Source organism: Hylobates moloch, unplaced genomic scaffold (assembly GCF_009828535.3).
Source record: "Hylobates moloch isolate HMO894 unplaced genomic scaffold, HMol_V3 SCAFFOLD_8, whole genome shotgun sequence".
NCBI classification, from domain to species: Eukaryota; Metazoa; Chordata; class Mammalia; order Primates; family Hylobatidae; genus Hylobates; species Hylobates moloch.
In genome coordinates this window covers 25,338,495-25,355,360 of record NW_026652283.1, presented here as the reverse complement: position 1 = coordinate 25,355,360, position 16,866 = coordinate 25,338,495, and the positions used below count along the sequence as shown (strand labels likewise).

At 37.8% G+C, this 16,866-nt stretch overlaps 1 protein-coding gene across 1 annotated transcript in view; it reads left to right on the top strand.

The window, feature by feature from the left end:
* Positions 1-16,866, top strand: part of ITPR2 (inositol 1,4,5-trisphosphate receptor type 2) — a 509,412-nt gene that overhangs the window by 100,912 nt on the left and 391,634 nt on the right. The window contains exons 3-5 of the mRNA XM_032159871.2: positions 10,139-10,254; positions 11,155-11,241; positions 13,347-13,505. Coding sequence (XP_032015762.1) covers positions 10,139-10,254; positions 11,155-11,241; positions 13,347-13,505 — 362 coding nt within the window. The remainder of the gene's footprint in view (positions 1-10,138; positions 10,255-11,154; positions 11,242-13,346; positions 13,506-16,866) is intronic.

Genomic DNA, 16,866 nt, shown 5'->3' with positions numbered 1-16,866 from the left:
AAGGGCATCTTCCCATTCCATTGTAATTGTCTATATATAAATTTGACAGGGCAGTTAATTTAAAAATATAGTTTTTGTGTATTTCAGAAGTCATTCATAGAGCAAAGGAAAGTTTCCTGATCTCAGTTTCCTTTCCTCTTGACCACAGGATATGTTTGTATAAATTTGAAGTTCATTTAACCCTAACCTGTACACATGTGCAGACCTCTAGAAGTGTGGCTTTTGAATACTTTTAGTTGCAACTCTCAGTAAGAAATGCATTATACATTGTAATCCCACATGTGCGTATGTGTGTGTGCACATGCACAAACCCACACACGATCAGAAACAAAAGTTTCTTAAAAGAATACTTGCTACTTTGCAATGTCCTGTTCTTCCTTGCTCTTCTTCTCCCTTCCCCCTCTCCCTCTCCTCTCTTCTCCTTCCCTGTCCCCTTCCCTACCCTTCCCCTTCCCTTACTCTTTTCCTTCCCATTTTGTTTCCCTTGTCCTTCCCTTCCCTTTCCCTTTCCCTTTCCCTTTCTCCTCCTGTTCCATTCAATTCAATTTCATTCCATTCAGAAGGCTGGTCGAGACCAAATAATTTGATTTCAAGCCTGGCTAGGCCAGGCGCAGTGGCTCATGTCTGTAATCCCAGCACTTTGGGAGGCCGAGGCAGGCAGATAACCTGAGGTCAGGAGTTTGAGACCAGCCTGGCTAACATGGTTATCCCATTTCTACTAAAAATACAAAAAATTAGCTGGGTGTGATGATGCATGCCTGTAATCCCAGCTTCTCGGGAGGCTGAGGCAGGAGAATTGTTTGAACCCAGGAGGCGGAGGTTGTGGTGAGCCGAGATTGTGCCATTGCACTCTGACTGCCTTGGTCAACAAGAGCGAAACTCCATCTCAAAAAAAAAAAAAAAAAAGCCTGGCTTGCACAATTACACAATTGCAGTTTGTTAAACTTTGCTCTGGAGTTGTCCATTGACTCCTAAATTATCTGTAGGTGCTTTTTGGTAGTAATAATAATCAAAAGAAAGCTAGTTTATTGGAGCATAAATATGTAATAATAATGATAAATAAGACTCCATAATCTTTTTGTTATTATTAATAAATGTCTGCTCATGGAGGAACTAGCATAACAAACTGATTTTGTTTTAGGTCACCCATATGAGAACAGCAATTAATTCAGTACCAGGACAATGAACAGCAAGCAATTCTTTACTCTAAATATTGCTATTATATAACTGTGACTTGGCATAAAATACGCTGTTAGACTTTTTTTTTTTAATTTAGGACAGGAGTTGTTACAGTCATGCTCAAATTGGTTTAAAAAGGCAAGCTTACCGCTATAATTTACCTGTATTAATAGTTTAACTGTTCACCTATTAGAAAATTATTGCTTTCTGAGTGGAGGGCTTGAAGCCATGCACTTCTCTGGCTTGCTACTGTGCTCTTCTGTCATATTCATAGTTACAGGTGTTCGGATTGTCTCTTTTAACACATTTTTGGGCCTTTGTAGGAGAATTTCAGCAAGGAATCTGGGAATTTGAAACCAGAGAACGTGGACTGTCACATTGTGTGTTTTAATTTCAGTGACTGTACTTCAATGTATTTGTTAAAGTTTTAATTTGATAAATATAGAGCATCTTCTATTAAATTATGAAGATGGGCTTTGGAGGCAGGTTGATCTGGACTAAATTTAAAAACTAGTTTTGAAATTTTAGGTTAGAGCTCTAAAACATTCTGAGTTTCTCTTTCCTCATTTATAGAACTAATACTTCAAAGCATTTGTGAAAGAATTAAATGAGATAATGTATGTGACAAGACCTGATGTAAAAGGAGACGCTATGGAAGTACATACTCATATGTAAATAAACATAAAATATATTATGCATCTATACATATTACATATGTATGTATCTTATCTGCATGTGTGTGTATAGAAACATATATGTATGTAAAAATCACTTCCTTTTCTTTCAGATCTGACACTTATGTAGTGAAATTTAGAGGCTTGAATTTTGATTTCTGAATCAGTCAGCTTATTACATTTTTTTGATTATCAGTGTTAACATGGCACATTGAGAATGGGAAAAATGATTGAAAAATTATACATTATGATTTTTCTGATAGCAGATTTCACTTACATCTAGTGTAGTGGCTTGCTTAATCAATGCTGAAATTCAAACCTTGACAAGAATATGAATTAGCATTAATGCATTTGAATTTGGGTAAGAACCGAGGCATATGCATATTTCACTCTCTGGCCAGTGGTTTTCTTTTTTCTTTTTTTTTTTGAGATGGAGTCTTGCTCTGTCACCTAGGCTGGAGTGCAGTTGTGCGATCTTGGCTCACTGCAACCTCTGCCTCCCGGTTTCAAACGATTCTCCTGCCTCAGCCTCCTGAGTAGCTGGGATTACAGGCACACACCACTGCGCCTGGCTAATTTTTGTATTTTTAGTAGAGATGGGGTTTTGCCATGTTGGCCAGGCTGGTCTTGAACTCCTGACCCCAGCCTCCCAAAGTGCTGGGATTACAGGCATGAGCCACCATGCCTGGCCTGGCCAGTGGTTTTCTTACCATCTGTATTTGCTAAATACATTAATAGATGCTTTAACAATTCAGTCTTTAATTGACTAAAATCACATCTATTATTGGAAAGAGGCACTTAGTATTTGGTAATAAAAATGATAACTTTTTGAGGAGATCTTGCCATGATGATCAAATCAAAGTTGGGGTAGAGAAGTCAGAAGGATGCTGTCTGAGGATATTTAGGGCTGTTAAGTAGAAGCCAGATTAGATTTGTTCTAAATGGCCTTGAAGTACATGTAGAATTACGAACAGCATTTAAACAGAGACAGATTTTGCCTCAACATGACAACCTGCTCCCAGTGGCATCTCTGCGTGGCTACAGTACACTACATTGGGTTCAGAGGATCTTGGTTCATAGTTCATCTCAATTCCTCATGAAGAAAAGTCTCAGTTTCCTTCTCTGTAACATGGAGAAAATAACCCTGGCTAACTCTTGAGGGTCTTGTGAAGATCCAGTGATCTTTATTATCAATGTGTAGTGCTATTTATAGTTTACAAAGCGCTCCATGGTAGTAAACTGTATTGAACAAACCAAGTGTGGCATTGGTGTCCCTACCACTAAGAGGTCAGGCAGTCACTTGTCAGGGCATTCAAGCATCCTATGTGTGGTTGAACTTCTTCATATTTATAATATTCTAATCTAGAAATACTATCCTGAAGGATCTAGGGAACTCACTTTTTGAGTTTTTGCTTCTTTGCTTCAAGGAAGGGAAAGATTGGATTTTATCTGAGGCTTCTTTGAGTGCTGACATTTTATCAGTCTACAAGCCTGTAATGGCAAAATGCCATTTCTCTTCCTCTTTCGTAGTGTAATAATTGACTTTCAGCTAGAGGAAGTTACATTGCGATCTTCATGGTTGCTAACCCATGTGTTGTGATTAATTTTCATGTTTGCTAACACATGCAATACATTTCCCTGAGCCTTCATAGCATTCTAGAGGACACTTTCCCTCTTAGATCCTCTCTTTACAGTTGCCTTAGGCAAGGCAGGTGGGGGGATAGATGTTTGGTTTGAAATTTGTGTTCTTAAAACACATTCCTTTCGGCCGGGCGCGGTGGCTCACGCTTGTAATCCCAGCACTTTGGGAGGCCGAGGCGGGCGGATCAGGAGGTCAGGAGATCGAGACCACGGTGAAACCCCGTCTCTACTAAAAATACAAAAAATTAGCTGGGTGTGGTGGCGGGCGCCTGTAGTCCCAGCTACTCGGAGAGGCTGAGGCAGGAGAATGGCGCGAACCCGGGTGGCGGAGCTTGCGGTGAGCCGGGATTGCGCCACTGCACTCCAGCCTGGGCGACAGAGCGAGACTCCGTCTCAAAAAAAAAAAAAAAAAAAAACACATTCCTTTTTAAAACTTCTAAAAATAAAGAGTTTTATACAAACACTGTAATTCAGGATGCATTTCTTAGGGAAATTGAAAAACAAAAACAACCTAGAGTTGTATTTTCAGCTAATGAATGCATTCCTCTCCCTGCATCAACTCTGAATTCTATTATTTTTAATTTTTTAAAATTTGTATTTTGTAAGAGACAAGGTCTCGCTTTGTCCTCGAGGCTGGAGTGCAGTGGTGTGATCATAGTTCATTGCAACCTTGAACTCCTAGGCTCAAGTGATCCTCTTGTCTCAGCCTCCCGAGTAGCTGGGACTACAGGCACGCACCATTGCCCCCAGCTGGTTTAAAAAAAATTTTTTTTTCATAGAGACAGGGTCTCGATTTGTTGCCCAGGCTGGTCTTGAACTCTTGGCTTCAAGCAATCCCCCTGTATCAGCCTCCCAGAGTGCTGGGATTATAGGCATGAGCCACTGTGCCTGACCTGAATTCTAATTTCTAGCGGCTAATGGCCCCTTGTCTGCCTGCCCTTTACCCTAAGGAGAGTTTCTTTTTTAACCACTTTCCATTTTATCATTGGGAAGGTTCTAGCTTGCTCTTCTGTTTCAGAGACCATTGTCTTCATTGAACTCTGCTGGATCCACTTTATGTCATAAAGAGAGAAACAAAAGTCCCCGAGGCTTTCCCTCCCCACCTTTCTCCACGTGGGGAGAATAAAGCCCTTGGTAACCATGTTCCCTATGGTTATGAGGTGTTTTTTACAGGCTACCATGAAAGAGCCATTTGTTGAATGCCTGCCTTGTGACAGGCACTTGCCTCATTTAAATCTTAATACATCTTTAGGAGGAAGGAGAAATGAAAAACCGAATTTTCTTTCCACCATTGCCAAAGGATACTGCTGGCCAAGACATGGCTTGAACTTTACATATGATAGCCCTGAATAGAGTCCTAAAGTCTGTTTCCGGGGTTCAGGAGTGGCCTCAGATACAAATATTGTAGAAAGTACCTCCATAGGTTCAAAGCAAAACATTTCAAAACTGTTTATACAGGTATTGTAAGTGGAGGTTTAGACTGATTCCCTGCCAGATTTCCATGGAATCCTGCGCGAAGGTTGGCCCTTTGACTTACAGTGTTAACGTGCTATGGGTTACGTGCTCCATACCATTTGAATGGCTTTCGTATTTCTTCCCTCTGCTATTGTAAGTAAGCAGGCTAAAATGCCACCAATGCTATCAGTTTAAAATGAACACTTCTGAGTGGCTTAATTTCCTTCCATAACTGTTCAAAAAATAAATAAATAAAAGCTGTAATTCTAAGCCATTGTTCTTATAATATTGTCTGACTGAACATATGTCTGGTTGGATTACTAACATTTCCTGAACTTCTGTAATTCTGCAAAATTGTTGGCCTCAGGTCTTAAGGTTAACCTTTTAAAGAAATTAAACAAAAATAACTTCCTCTTATTTGTGCTGTTGATGCTCGCTCTATGAAATAAACCTTTCCTTTTTTTATTCCTTGAGTCTTGAAATGCTGACGAGATTGTTGTTAGAATTAAAAAATGACACTAAGTCAATTTATCATTGAACTCCATAAAACATTTTTCTTAACAGTATCACACCTCTACAGATCAAGGAACACTAGAGAGTTCAGAAGCAGGATGAGGAGGGCAGGTGAGACTGGGTTGCTCTGAAATAGCTGTAATCCTGCACACTGAAAAAAAGTAGGCTTGTTAAAGGCTCCACCCTTACTGATGTTAGTGATGGCATCTGCATTTCTAAAAAGATATTACATGGTAATGAAGATTTAATCCTCTCCTTACTGTCATTTTGTTCCAAGGAATTTGAGAAGTGTATACAAAGACACACCATGGCATCTTAAACCAAAGGGGTGAACACCTTGTCATTAACTGGGCACTCTTGGTGTGTGTTCAGGTTTCATCTGAGAACTTTCCTTTTCTTTTTCTTTTCTTTTCTTTTTTTTTTTTTTTTTGGCTTATTTCACTTCCCCATTGCATGCCTAACTTCTCTCTCTCTCCCCTTTTAAAAAACTTTTATTTTAACTTCAGGGTTACAAGTGCAGTTTTGTTCCATAGGTAAACTTGTGTCATGGGGGTTTGTTGTACAGATTATTTCATCACCCAAGTTTAAGCCTTGTACTCATTAGGTATTTTTCTCTCACTCCTGTCATCTTCCACCCTCCAAAAGGCTTCAGTGTGTGTTGTTCCCCTCTATGTGTCCATGTGTTCTCATCTTTTAGCTCCCACTTATAAGTGAGAGCTAAATATAACTTATTTGATTTTCTGTTACTGCACTAGCTTGCTAGGGGTGATGGCCTCCAGCTCCATTCATGTCCTTGCAAAAGACATGATCTCATTCTTTTTTTATGGCTGCATAGTATTCCATGATATATATTTACCATGTTTTCTTTATCCAGTGTATGATTGATGGGCATTTAGGTTGATTCTGTGTCTTTGCTATTGTGAATAGTGCTGCAGTGAATGTATGTGTGCATGTGTCTTCATAGCAGAATGATTTATATTCCTTTGGGCATATACCCAGTAATGAAATTGCTGGGTCCGATGGTACTTCTGTCTTTTGGCCTTTGAGAAATTGTCTTCCACAATGGCTGGACTATTTTACCCTCCCACCAACAGTGTAGAAGTGTTAATTTTTCTTCATAACCTCACTAGCATCTGTTATTTTTGACTCTTTAGTAGTAGCCATTCTGACTGATGTGAGATAGTATCTCCTTGTGGTTTTGATTTGCATTTCTCTAATGATCAGTGATGTTGAGCTTTTTTTTCATATGAGTGTTGGCCGCATGTATGTTTTCTTTTGAAAAGTGTCTGTTCATGTCTTTTGCCCACTTTTTAATGGGGTTGTTTCTTTTTTACTTGTAAATTTGTTTAAGTTCCAAAAGCAGTGGCAACAAAAGCAAAAATTCACAACTGGGATCTAATTAAACTCAAGAGCTACTGCACAGCAAAAGAAGCCGTCAACAGAGTGAACAGACAACCTACAGAATGGGAGAAAATTTCTGCAAACTATGCATCCAACAAAGGTCTAATATCCAGCATCTATAAGGAACTTAAACCACTTTTCATTACTCTTTGCTGAGAGCTCTGTAAGGATTTAGTCATCTCTTCATCTTAGTGAGGCAATTGCTGAAAGAATGAAGCAATATCAATAATAATGCCTTACATTTATAATAGGACTTTAAAGTTCACAAAGAACTTTCACACAGATTTTCTTTTTGCTCATCTCAGCAACCCTGTGAATTAGGTGTGGCAGGTATTAGCACTTTTATGATGCAGTAAATTTAGAATCCGACAAAATGTGTGACCAGCCCAAGAACAGTAGATTTTTAAAAATGTGTTCTAAAGGAGGCAGAGAGAGAATTAAGCATGCATACACCCTACTGCCACCAATGAAAACTTTTTAACAGAAGTCTGTGTGTGCCCCACCTTCTCTCCTATTATCCAGAACAGTCCTGCAAGATTAGTTCCCATGCAGAAACAGATCAATTATTTACTGCAATATAAAATGAGATGTCCCCTGTGGGAGGCTGCTGAGAGGGACTGTAAAACTAAGGCCCTGGAATGGAAAGGGCTTTTGAAACCCAAGACTTCGTACTTCAGATAGAGTGGGTGGAAGCTTGTTCATTTGGCTATTTTCACTTACCCCTCCTTGACCTTTTCCCACCCCCACATCTAGTCGATTATTAAGCCTCTGGTTCGGCTGCTTTATTTTACATCTACGGCTACCCAAAACTACCGTAGGGCCCCAGTTCCATCCCTACTGTCTTTTCACAACAGCAGCAGGCTTTGGGGATGGCCTTCCCGCCCCTTGCTCATGCCATCTTTCACATGCTCTAAGAGCTTAAAAGTCTGTAAGAGTTCAGCGTTTTCCGTGGGATATAGTCCATCCTCCTTAGCCTAGAACATAACACTGTAGATCTTGACCTCAGCCTACCGTTCCATTTTTATTTTGCCGCCTCAGTGGTGGTTTTCCTGAATGGTTAGGGGTCCCTTAGCATTCTTCTCTGCCTTCATACCAGCCACTGGCTCTGTTTGGAATGCCCCTCCCCTTAGCATGGGAGCCCTCTTGTCCCTGTGCTGAATGAGTATTGGTTCTTTAAAATTTGGCTGTGTTTTCTCCTTTCTTCTCCGTTGGGAAGTCTTTTCTGACCTCCGTTGCCTGTGAAGTTGGCCACGTGCATCTTTGTGTCTCATAGCATCTTCTCCAGAGCTCCCTTGTGAAGCTGCAAGTAGACTGTGAGCTTTCTGAGGACAGGGTCTGAGGCTTAACCTGTGTTCGTGCAGGGCATGACCCCCTGTAGGGGGATTACAGTAAACACAGTTCGGCTGAATGTTTGGCTTCACTTCACAGTGACCTCAGCCACCACTCAGGAGCATTTGGCCTGAAACAGTTTGCTGACTCCCCAAAGATATTGCTAATTAGGAGTGCTATTGAGGTGGTCTGGGATTTACAAAAATATTTTTTTCTGTTAAAGGATCATTTCCAATTGACCTTAATTAGGAATCTGTAATAATGAAGAGAAACACAATTTTTTCTCTTTCCTTTTTATACATGAAGAAAGTCAGAAGCATAAACTCCAGATTATGGAGTTCAGTTCCCCTTGATCATGGATTTGTGCTTTTGCTGAGTGCAGACAGTGTAGAGTTTTGCCACTTGCCTAATACAGGATAGTCAAAAGAGTCTGCTGTGTTAAATTGGGAGCACTCTTATGGAAATATTTGTAAACAACCTGTGGATTTGTGCTTCAAGAAATTTGTAAAATTGTCTTTGTAGTTGCTAAGATACAGGAAATAACTTTTAGGGCTTGTATGATACACTGCCAAGAAAAACATTTTCCAGGCTGTCCATCTTTGGTCACATACGTGCTGGGTGTTGATTCCTGTATCATACTGTAATTGTGGTGGCCTCTAAGCCTACTTTTAGCAGTTTGAAGGTATCTGTTTTCTGCTACCTATGAGATATTTACTTATCCATATCAGTACCCTTTAAACTAGAAATTAAGATTGGTTTGCTATTACCTTGTCTGTATATGGGGGGTGGGGCAATCACATGGGGAGTATGTGTTTGTATAGAAAAAAATCATCATTGTCTTGTTTTTCCTACATTCCTTACAAATTTTACAGCCATATTTCTTGATCATTTATGCCATTAGAACCATGAAAAAGTGATATTTGAAAAGGTATCATCTTTTTAAATACAATTAATTTTAAGGAAAATAGTGGAACAAGCATATTATATAATATAGTCAATAATGTGGCTAAAGTGGATATTTGAGTTGACTGAATTTTATTTTTGTGATAGTTATTTGTCAAATGAGAATGACTAAATATCAATACATCAGTCAAAATAAATTTGTTATGTTGAACTCACAGTTTTTTATGAGAAAAATGAAAATAAGCTTTGAATTTTCTGTATCACTACTCTTTTATGATAGAATACTGAGAATTAACCTTTATTCTAGATTGTAATCTATTCCACAAGCATACAAAATCATTACTATGTGGCAAAACTGTTGAGTTCTTCCATTCTCCTCATTGAAAATAAAACGTATATTTTGCTTCTTGGCTTAGAGATATCACAACTATAATATTCCTCTATGATTTTCTATCTTGATGTTTAGTAATAGAGTCAGGACTGTAATCTTGGTTTAGGTGTTTTGTTTTGCTTAGTGTTTCCATTATATCATATTGTCTTTCAGATTTTCACATCATATTCACCCAGGTATTTGGAAAGTTGGGGAGTGGATGACTCTAATGGTCAGCTGGGATCTACTTCCTGGATCACTTTGGCTGTCAAATATACACAGCACCAATACGTATTAATTGTGCAAAGTCAGATAAGGCAGTGAAAGTCACTAATATCATTCTATTTGATTTCTAAGACCAGGTGCCCCATTATAATTAATCCATGCCTTGTAATATCACAATTACATGGGTTTGATTTCTTTATACACTGGCTATCGTAGTCTTTAAAAAACTTAAATTAATGAAGGAGGGGATATTTTAACTGAATCTAGATAATTATTTGAAAAGGATGTTATAGAGTGAATGGAGAGTTGGCTGGAGGACGGACTATATGACTTTTAACTGTTCTGTATAATCAGGGATTCCAAGATTCGAAAACTGAGAGCCATAAGGGAAATCTAAGAAATGCTGGTAGCCTTAGTTACAGTGTTTTCGTTTGTTGGTTTGTCACAGACTGCCTTTTCAAGGTGTGCCCTATGAACAGATATTCTGCCCAGAAGCAATATTGGAAAGCAAAGCAAGCCAAACAAGGGAACCACACCGAGGCAGCCTTGCTGAAGAAACTACAGGTAAGGACCAGGATTCCAATTGTCTGGCTAACCAAGTACAGCAATAACAAAAGATGTATTGAGAGCTTTCTAGCTTTGTCCTTTCACCCAATACACAGAGATTTAGAATACATATAGCAACACATTGAAAGTAGAAGGGCTTTTCAAGTAATAGGGTGTGACCATTTATTTCCTGGCATGTAGGTAGCACATTACTGCTGCTGTTTTTTAGGGTGTGCCAGACTAATTCAAAGCTTCCCATCAAAATGAAAACCAATTCAGAATCTCTGTAAGAATATTAAATCCAGTTATATTTTACTTGACATAATCCTTGATATTTTTCCTGAAAGACTATGGAGAAAAATAATTGAAAGACCATTGTTTATGGTTTGTCTGAATGTAAATTCGACAGAACTTAATTTTGCCTCATTAAAATTCCTGGTACTTTCAGAATTAAGAACTGTAATTTTTGAGACTTTGGAAATTCTACCATTATCCTGGTTGGTTTTTCTAACAATATACCTTCTTAAAGTAATTTTATAAGAACAAAGAGCCTAGTACTTTTCTGAAATGTCCAACATAAAAGTGGCCGAAGACATTTTGGAGGGCATTTCAGCATACATTGACAAATCATCACGCTATATTATAATCATTTATTTAATTACTGCTCCCTTTGGGGAGTCATCCACTCCCCAAGTTTCCAAATACCTGGGTGAATATGATGTGAAAATCTGAAAGACAATATGATATGATGGTAACATAAAGCAAAACAAAACACCTAAACCAAGATTACAGTCCTGACTCTACTACTAGCCTATTTTATTCCTGGCTATAGTCTTGTTCTTAAAAAAAATATTTCTTTGTCAGTTATTACACTGTTTACTATATTTCCACACTGAATATTTGATAATCATCTTATAGCACGCTGCAGAACTGGAACAAAAACAAAATGAATCAGAGAATAAGAAACTGTTGGGAGAAATTGTGAAATACAGTAATGTTATACAAGTAAGTATTTTCTCTTAAATGAGGTGAGTATTTTATGTGGAGTTTGTCAGTAAGTTGGCAGGAAAGCCAAACTGTGTTAAAATTTTGAGATACAGGAAGTTTGTTCTTCGATGGGAATTATCGATGTTGTGACATACTGTGATGTATTCAGTTGATATGTGCTGCACTATTCTGTATGTTTAAAAATAAATCTGATATTTACACATAAAGAAGTGATCTTATCTGGATGTATGCACAAGTTATTACATCAAAAAGAAGAGGGTCAGGAAACAATTTCTAAAGGCCTGTTCTGAAATAGTCCTTTAGATTAATGGGACCATGTTTAACATACGGAGCTTAACTTTTCATTTTGTGAAGAGAGAAAAGTTTTCACTTTCAGTCGGAAGTCATCCTTGAATTGTTATTAGAAGGTCTTCTATTTCTATTAGTATGCACACTCTGTTTTATCCCAGCTGCATTCCTTTCCTGTGTTTCACTTAGATCTTTTTAGCTTCTTACTTGGTTATTTGTTAATATATGCCCCACCTTTTTCAAAAAAGAATGTAAGGCACTTTCCAAATTACAGAGCACATAGTGAGATAAAATAGAAATAAATAAAGCAATTGGCCACAGGGAAAATCATGGTTGGATGAATAAACTGAAATCAGGGGTAAGGCATGTTTATAAAAACCATGTTGTAAAGTCTGGTAAATTTTGACTTGAAGGCTTTTTCTTGCCCTCTTAGCCATAGGGAAGCATAGTCTGTTCCATCATTGGCTAGGAGATCCACAGCACAGAGCCAAATCAGAGGTCTAGAAGCACAACTGTTCCCAGGAATAGGACCAGGGAAGTGTTTCTCCTATGTGTGCTCATAAAGAGGACACTGTGTAATATAGGAAACAATAGCCTTGACAACTTCCTTACAGTAAATGCTACAATGAGGCATTTCATAGAGCTGTTTTTTAAAATAATATCCCTGATATTTTGTTATTGGCCAATGGCAAAATGCCAGAACACAGGGCAGTCAAAGCAGTGCACTGTTGGGATAAGATGAGAGAAGCTGGGTCGGCAGCTCCCTGAATGTATGACTTAATCGAATGATGGATAATGTGAAACCTGCAACCTGAGTGGGCTGGATGTCCCTGGGGCAATCCTTCATAAATAGAGTTTCTCTTAACCAAGTTTTGATTAAATGTCAGCAAGTGGAACTTACGTTCCTTGTCAAGTACCTGAAGTGCAGATGTTAGCTTGGTCAGTGAGGGGCTGAGCCATGTTTTTCAACATGGTAGATCCCAAAGGCCAGCCCATGAGTGTTTCCATTGCTTTGTGGTAACGTAAGGACCCAAGAGTATGGTAATGAGCATTTAAAAATGCTGATTTTTTTTTCAATTGAAGAACTGTACTTTATTTTGAGATAATTTCTTTCTTATATTGTGAGTACTAAAATGACCATTGTTTTTTGAAATGATTGTAATAATAGATGGAAAGGTTATTTTGTTTTGGTTTTGCTACTCGGTAGAATCATGTTTTGGTAAGATTTTGTTCACAAAGTCCAAAAAAATCTGAGAAGTGATGCTTTTACACTCATCTGGGAGGGGGTAGGGTCAGCATCCCCTGGCAGAAGGTATAGAAGGCTATTTAGGATGAGCAGCTGCCTCCTTACAGAGGAAGAATCAGGGCTGACTGTGGGCAGGGCTGGTTAATAATAGTAAGTGGGTTGGCGCATTATTTGAGTTTCTTGGCCTTTCTTTAGTATATTCTGTTTTTGTGGCTGTGCAGGCATTGAGAAAGGATGTGGTTTTCAGGAAACTCAAGGTCTCCTTTGGAAAACCTAGTTTTAGCCATTATTTATCAGTAGATGAAAATCATTCAGAGGGGTCCCCTGTTTTTTTTTTCTCCCTATTATGCCCACTTCATTATGAAGCAGAATTGGGGTAAAGGGGAGGAAGAACCCAAAGAAAGTCAAGTAGGAAAGATGGTGAGTGTGGAGGCTGAAAATACTCCTTTGTTTAATTTTCATCTCAAGCCATGTTAGATGAATATATGATATATGTATAAAACATATGAATGTAATTAACAGAGGAGGACAAAGAATAAAGGTGGTAATCTATGTCTTTTCCCTATAGCTACTGCATATAAAAAGCAACAAATATCTTACTGTCAACAAGAGATTACCTGCTTTACTGGAGAAGAATGCCATGCGTGTGTCCTTGGATGCTGCAGGAAATGAAGGGTCTTGGTTTTATATTCATCCCTTCTGGAAGCTGAGAAGCGAGGGTGACAATGTATGTAATATACATTTAAGAGGGAAATAGTGGGTTCATAAAGAAAATAATTCCTAATAAGTAAGATAATCCAGAAAGTACAAAAAAGAAAATATAGTTTTTACTCAATACCTGATTTTTATGTTAGTATCTACTAGGTTAAACATGTTTATTTATAGTACAAATTGTGCTCAGAAATCGTAAGACAAAGTTCAGATTAATTTAAAATCTTCTAGCCAGAATTTGTGTGAAAGAACTTAAGCAACCTTAATATTGGCTGAGACTTTTAAGAGAGAAGGAGAATTTACTTTTTTGCCTAATCAGGAGGGAGCTTGGTCATAAGGAAAAAGAGCTGTGTTTAGGAAATAGTGTATGCCCTTTGAATTAATGGAGTGACACCGTGAATCATGACAGGATTCCATTTACTGGCTCTATGGCCAGCTGCTGACAGTCTCTAAGTCTTAATAGAGATGGAGTAGAGGAGCTGAAGGTTGGCATCTGCTCGTTGATGACAACTGTGTTTACAATATGTTGTGGACTAGTTGGGGCTCTGAGGCAGGAGAATCACTTGAGCCCACTGGTTCAAGATCAGCCTGGGCAACATAGCAAGACCTCGTTTCTAAAAAAAATTTTTTTTAAATGTTGTGGAATATGTGTGTATTGCCTGTAAATTTTAGTAGTTGCTGAAATATTTTCTGCTACTTTATAAAATAGAGAATAAATTATGAGAAATAGTCAATAGGATCCAGAGTGTGATATTTTTGTGTGTAATAAATAAAATACTGGGTGATAGTCCTTAGCACATGGACGATGCTCAGGAAATGCTGCTAGACACTGAGTGCTGAATAAGTTTCATAAATCCTGCAGATATTGCATTGGGGGATCAATAGTTAAGATTTAAAAAAATTAACGTGAATTCAGAGCAATATAAAAGTATAATTATTCTGATGGAGTTTTTTCAGTTGAAACTTTGATTACATTTTAAATGTGTTTTGGATATTTCTTGTCTTAGGAATGTCTTTATAGTGAATCTAATTTTTCCAGTGAATTTTGAAGTACAAATTCAATTCCACAGGATGCAAGCTTCTGGATTTAATTTGGTTAATAAATTATCTGGTGATATCTTCCTTTGGTAAGGTTTGGTAGAAGCATGGCATGCAGGAATGTGATGCACTTTAAGTCTTGTGTTGGTTGGATTTCTTAAAAAAAAAACCCTACTTTTTTTTCTTTTGACATCAGGTGATGTGTGCTGTGAGCATGATACACATTTTAGTTTCATTAAATCATTCATTACAATCAACTCTCAATTGTTCAGGGACTGATTATGTGGTTTATGAACAACCTGTGCCTTTGAGGCCCTTTCTTGCAATCCTTGTTCCCATCCCCAACCCTCCACTGAATAGTGTCCCTGTCTACAGGAGGGCCATGAAAATTAAATATGAAAACAAACAAAACCTGAGCTCAAGCTCGGAAGGAATGTGATGAAATAATTGAATGAATTGGGGTTTTTAAATTAGCTGTGGACTATATTAATTCATCCTATCTGCTTATTTATTCATTTTATCTATTCTTTTCCCTGCTGCTTTTACAGTCAATAAAGAGTTGAATGTAATGAACTATTTCAGATAATTAGTTGTACTGGAAAACCAAAACGAAACAAAACCTACCACCCAAACACTTAATCTTGGTGAAAACGGGCAATGTAATTGTTAAGTGCAATACAGGAGTTCTCCTTATCTGGATGTGCTTCAGAAGGCATGGCTGAAACAACTTTCCGCACTGCTTTTTGCTGAAACAGCTCACTGTTTTTGTTTGCCACTGTGTAGCTTTTGTGTGTAATTAAGGTTGCTGAAAGCATAAGCACACCCACAGCCCTATATTGGTCACATAAATAACTGTATTGTAATACTCGTTTTTTTCCCTAAAATAGGTAGCATATTTCTAAAATATAAACCGACTAAGTGGAAGGCAATTGGAAATACGGTCACTTCATAACCAGTGGTTCAACTACTACTGATTTTCTTTAAAAACACATTAAATTAAAAAAAGGAAATTGCAATGTTTAGAGGACTTTTAAAATGATATTTTAATATTTAACAATAGATGAGGTTTTAAGACGATATTTTAAGATGAGGTTTTAACATCCAACAAGGTGTTCTGTGACCCAAATGAAATGCAATAAATAGGCTGATGATAGTCTGGGAGAAAGGAAACCCTATCTTCAAAAGGTAATAGTTCCTACTACTTAAGGGCAACTTTATGATACAGCTTATGGAATTGTGGGATGGATGGTTTTGGGGAAAAAATAGACTCATGGATCCCTCTACTTTCAGCTGTATACAAAGCCCTTGGTTGCAGTTGAACTGCAGTCACTAGGGACAGCTATGAGCAGAGAACATAAATATTTCATTTTTCTTTCTTTATTTTTTATTTTTGTGTATCTTCCCATGGTTGAGTAGTTAATTTTTCATTTTCAATTTCGATCTAAGAAAACTTGGGTTCTTTACTTTTATGGTAGATTTTAAAAGGGAGTAAAGGTCAGATATTCTTTAAATGAAGAGAAAATTTTAACTCTTGAAAAAAGAAACTCTTCAAATAGTAAGTAGACTTTGCCATTTTAGAAAAAGTGTGTGCCTTGAATTTCTAGCCGCGGTGGAACTAGAACCCTGGCATTTAGATTCCTATTGTGATGTTCTTTTCACCATACCAGGTGCCACTTCAAAAGAAGGGTAGCTACTAGTGATGTTATATCCCTCTTTATTTTCAGCAAAATCTCAGCTTGAATCTTACATGGCTCTTACATAGAATCAACAGAAGTGCTTTTGGAATTGCAATTTATAAAAAAGATGTTTGTGTACTAGAGTGAATGTGATGGCTGATCCTAGGATGTGGCAGAAAATGACTTCACCCTCAAGTTCTATATTAAATACATAGCTTCTCAGAAAGCAGCTGACCCCATCTGTGAATCACGTCCTGAGCTTCGCTATTCTGAAAGTATTACCATATTCCATATTTGCCAAGTTATCTAATTAGGTATGAATTCCGTGAGAATAGGGACTATTTCTTAGACCTTTTTGTTTTCTCCCTGGAACTTCTTAATATTCTTTTTATTTCACATAATTGGTATTTTATCCATTTTACTTGCAAGTTTTATTCAGCTTGGTTAGGCAAGGTAATCATTGTCAAGAATAAGAATGAGGACCTGAAAATTACTGAATTAATGTTAGCTTCTACTTATGAATACCATTTTTCATGAACCACTGGAAGCTGTTTCACAGATATCAAGGGACATTTTGGCTATATGATTGGTCTCTTAATATATACAGTGTTAGGCCGGGCACAGTGGCTCACGCCTATGTAATCCTTTGGGAGGCTGAGGCAG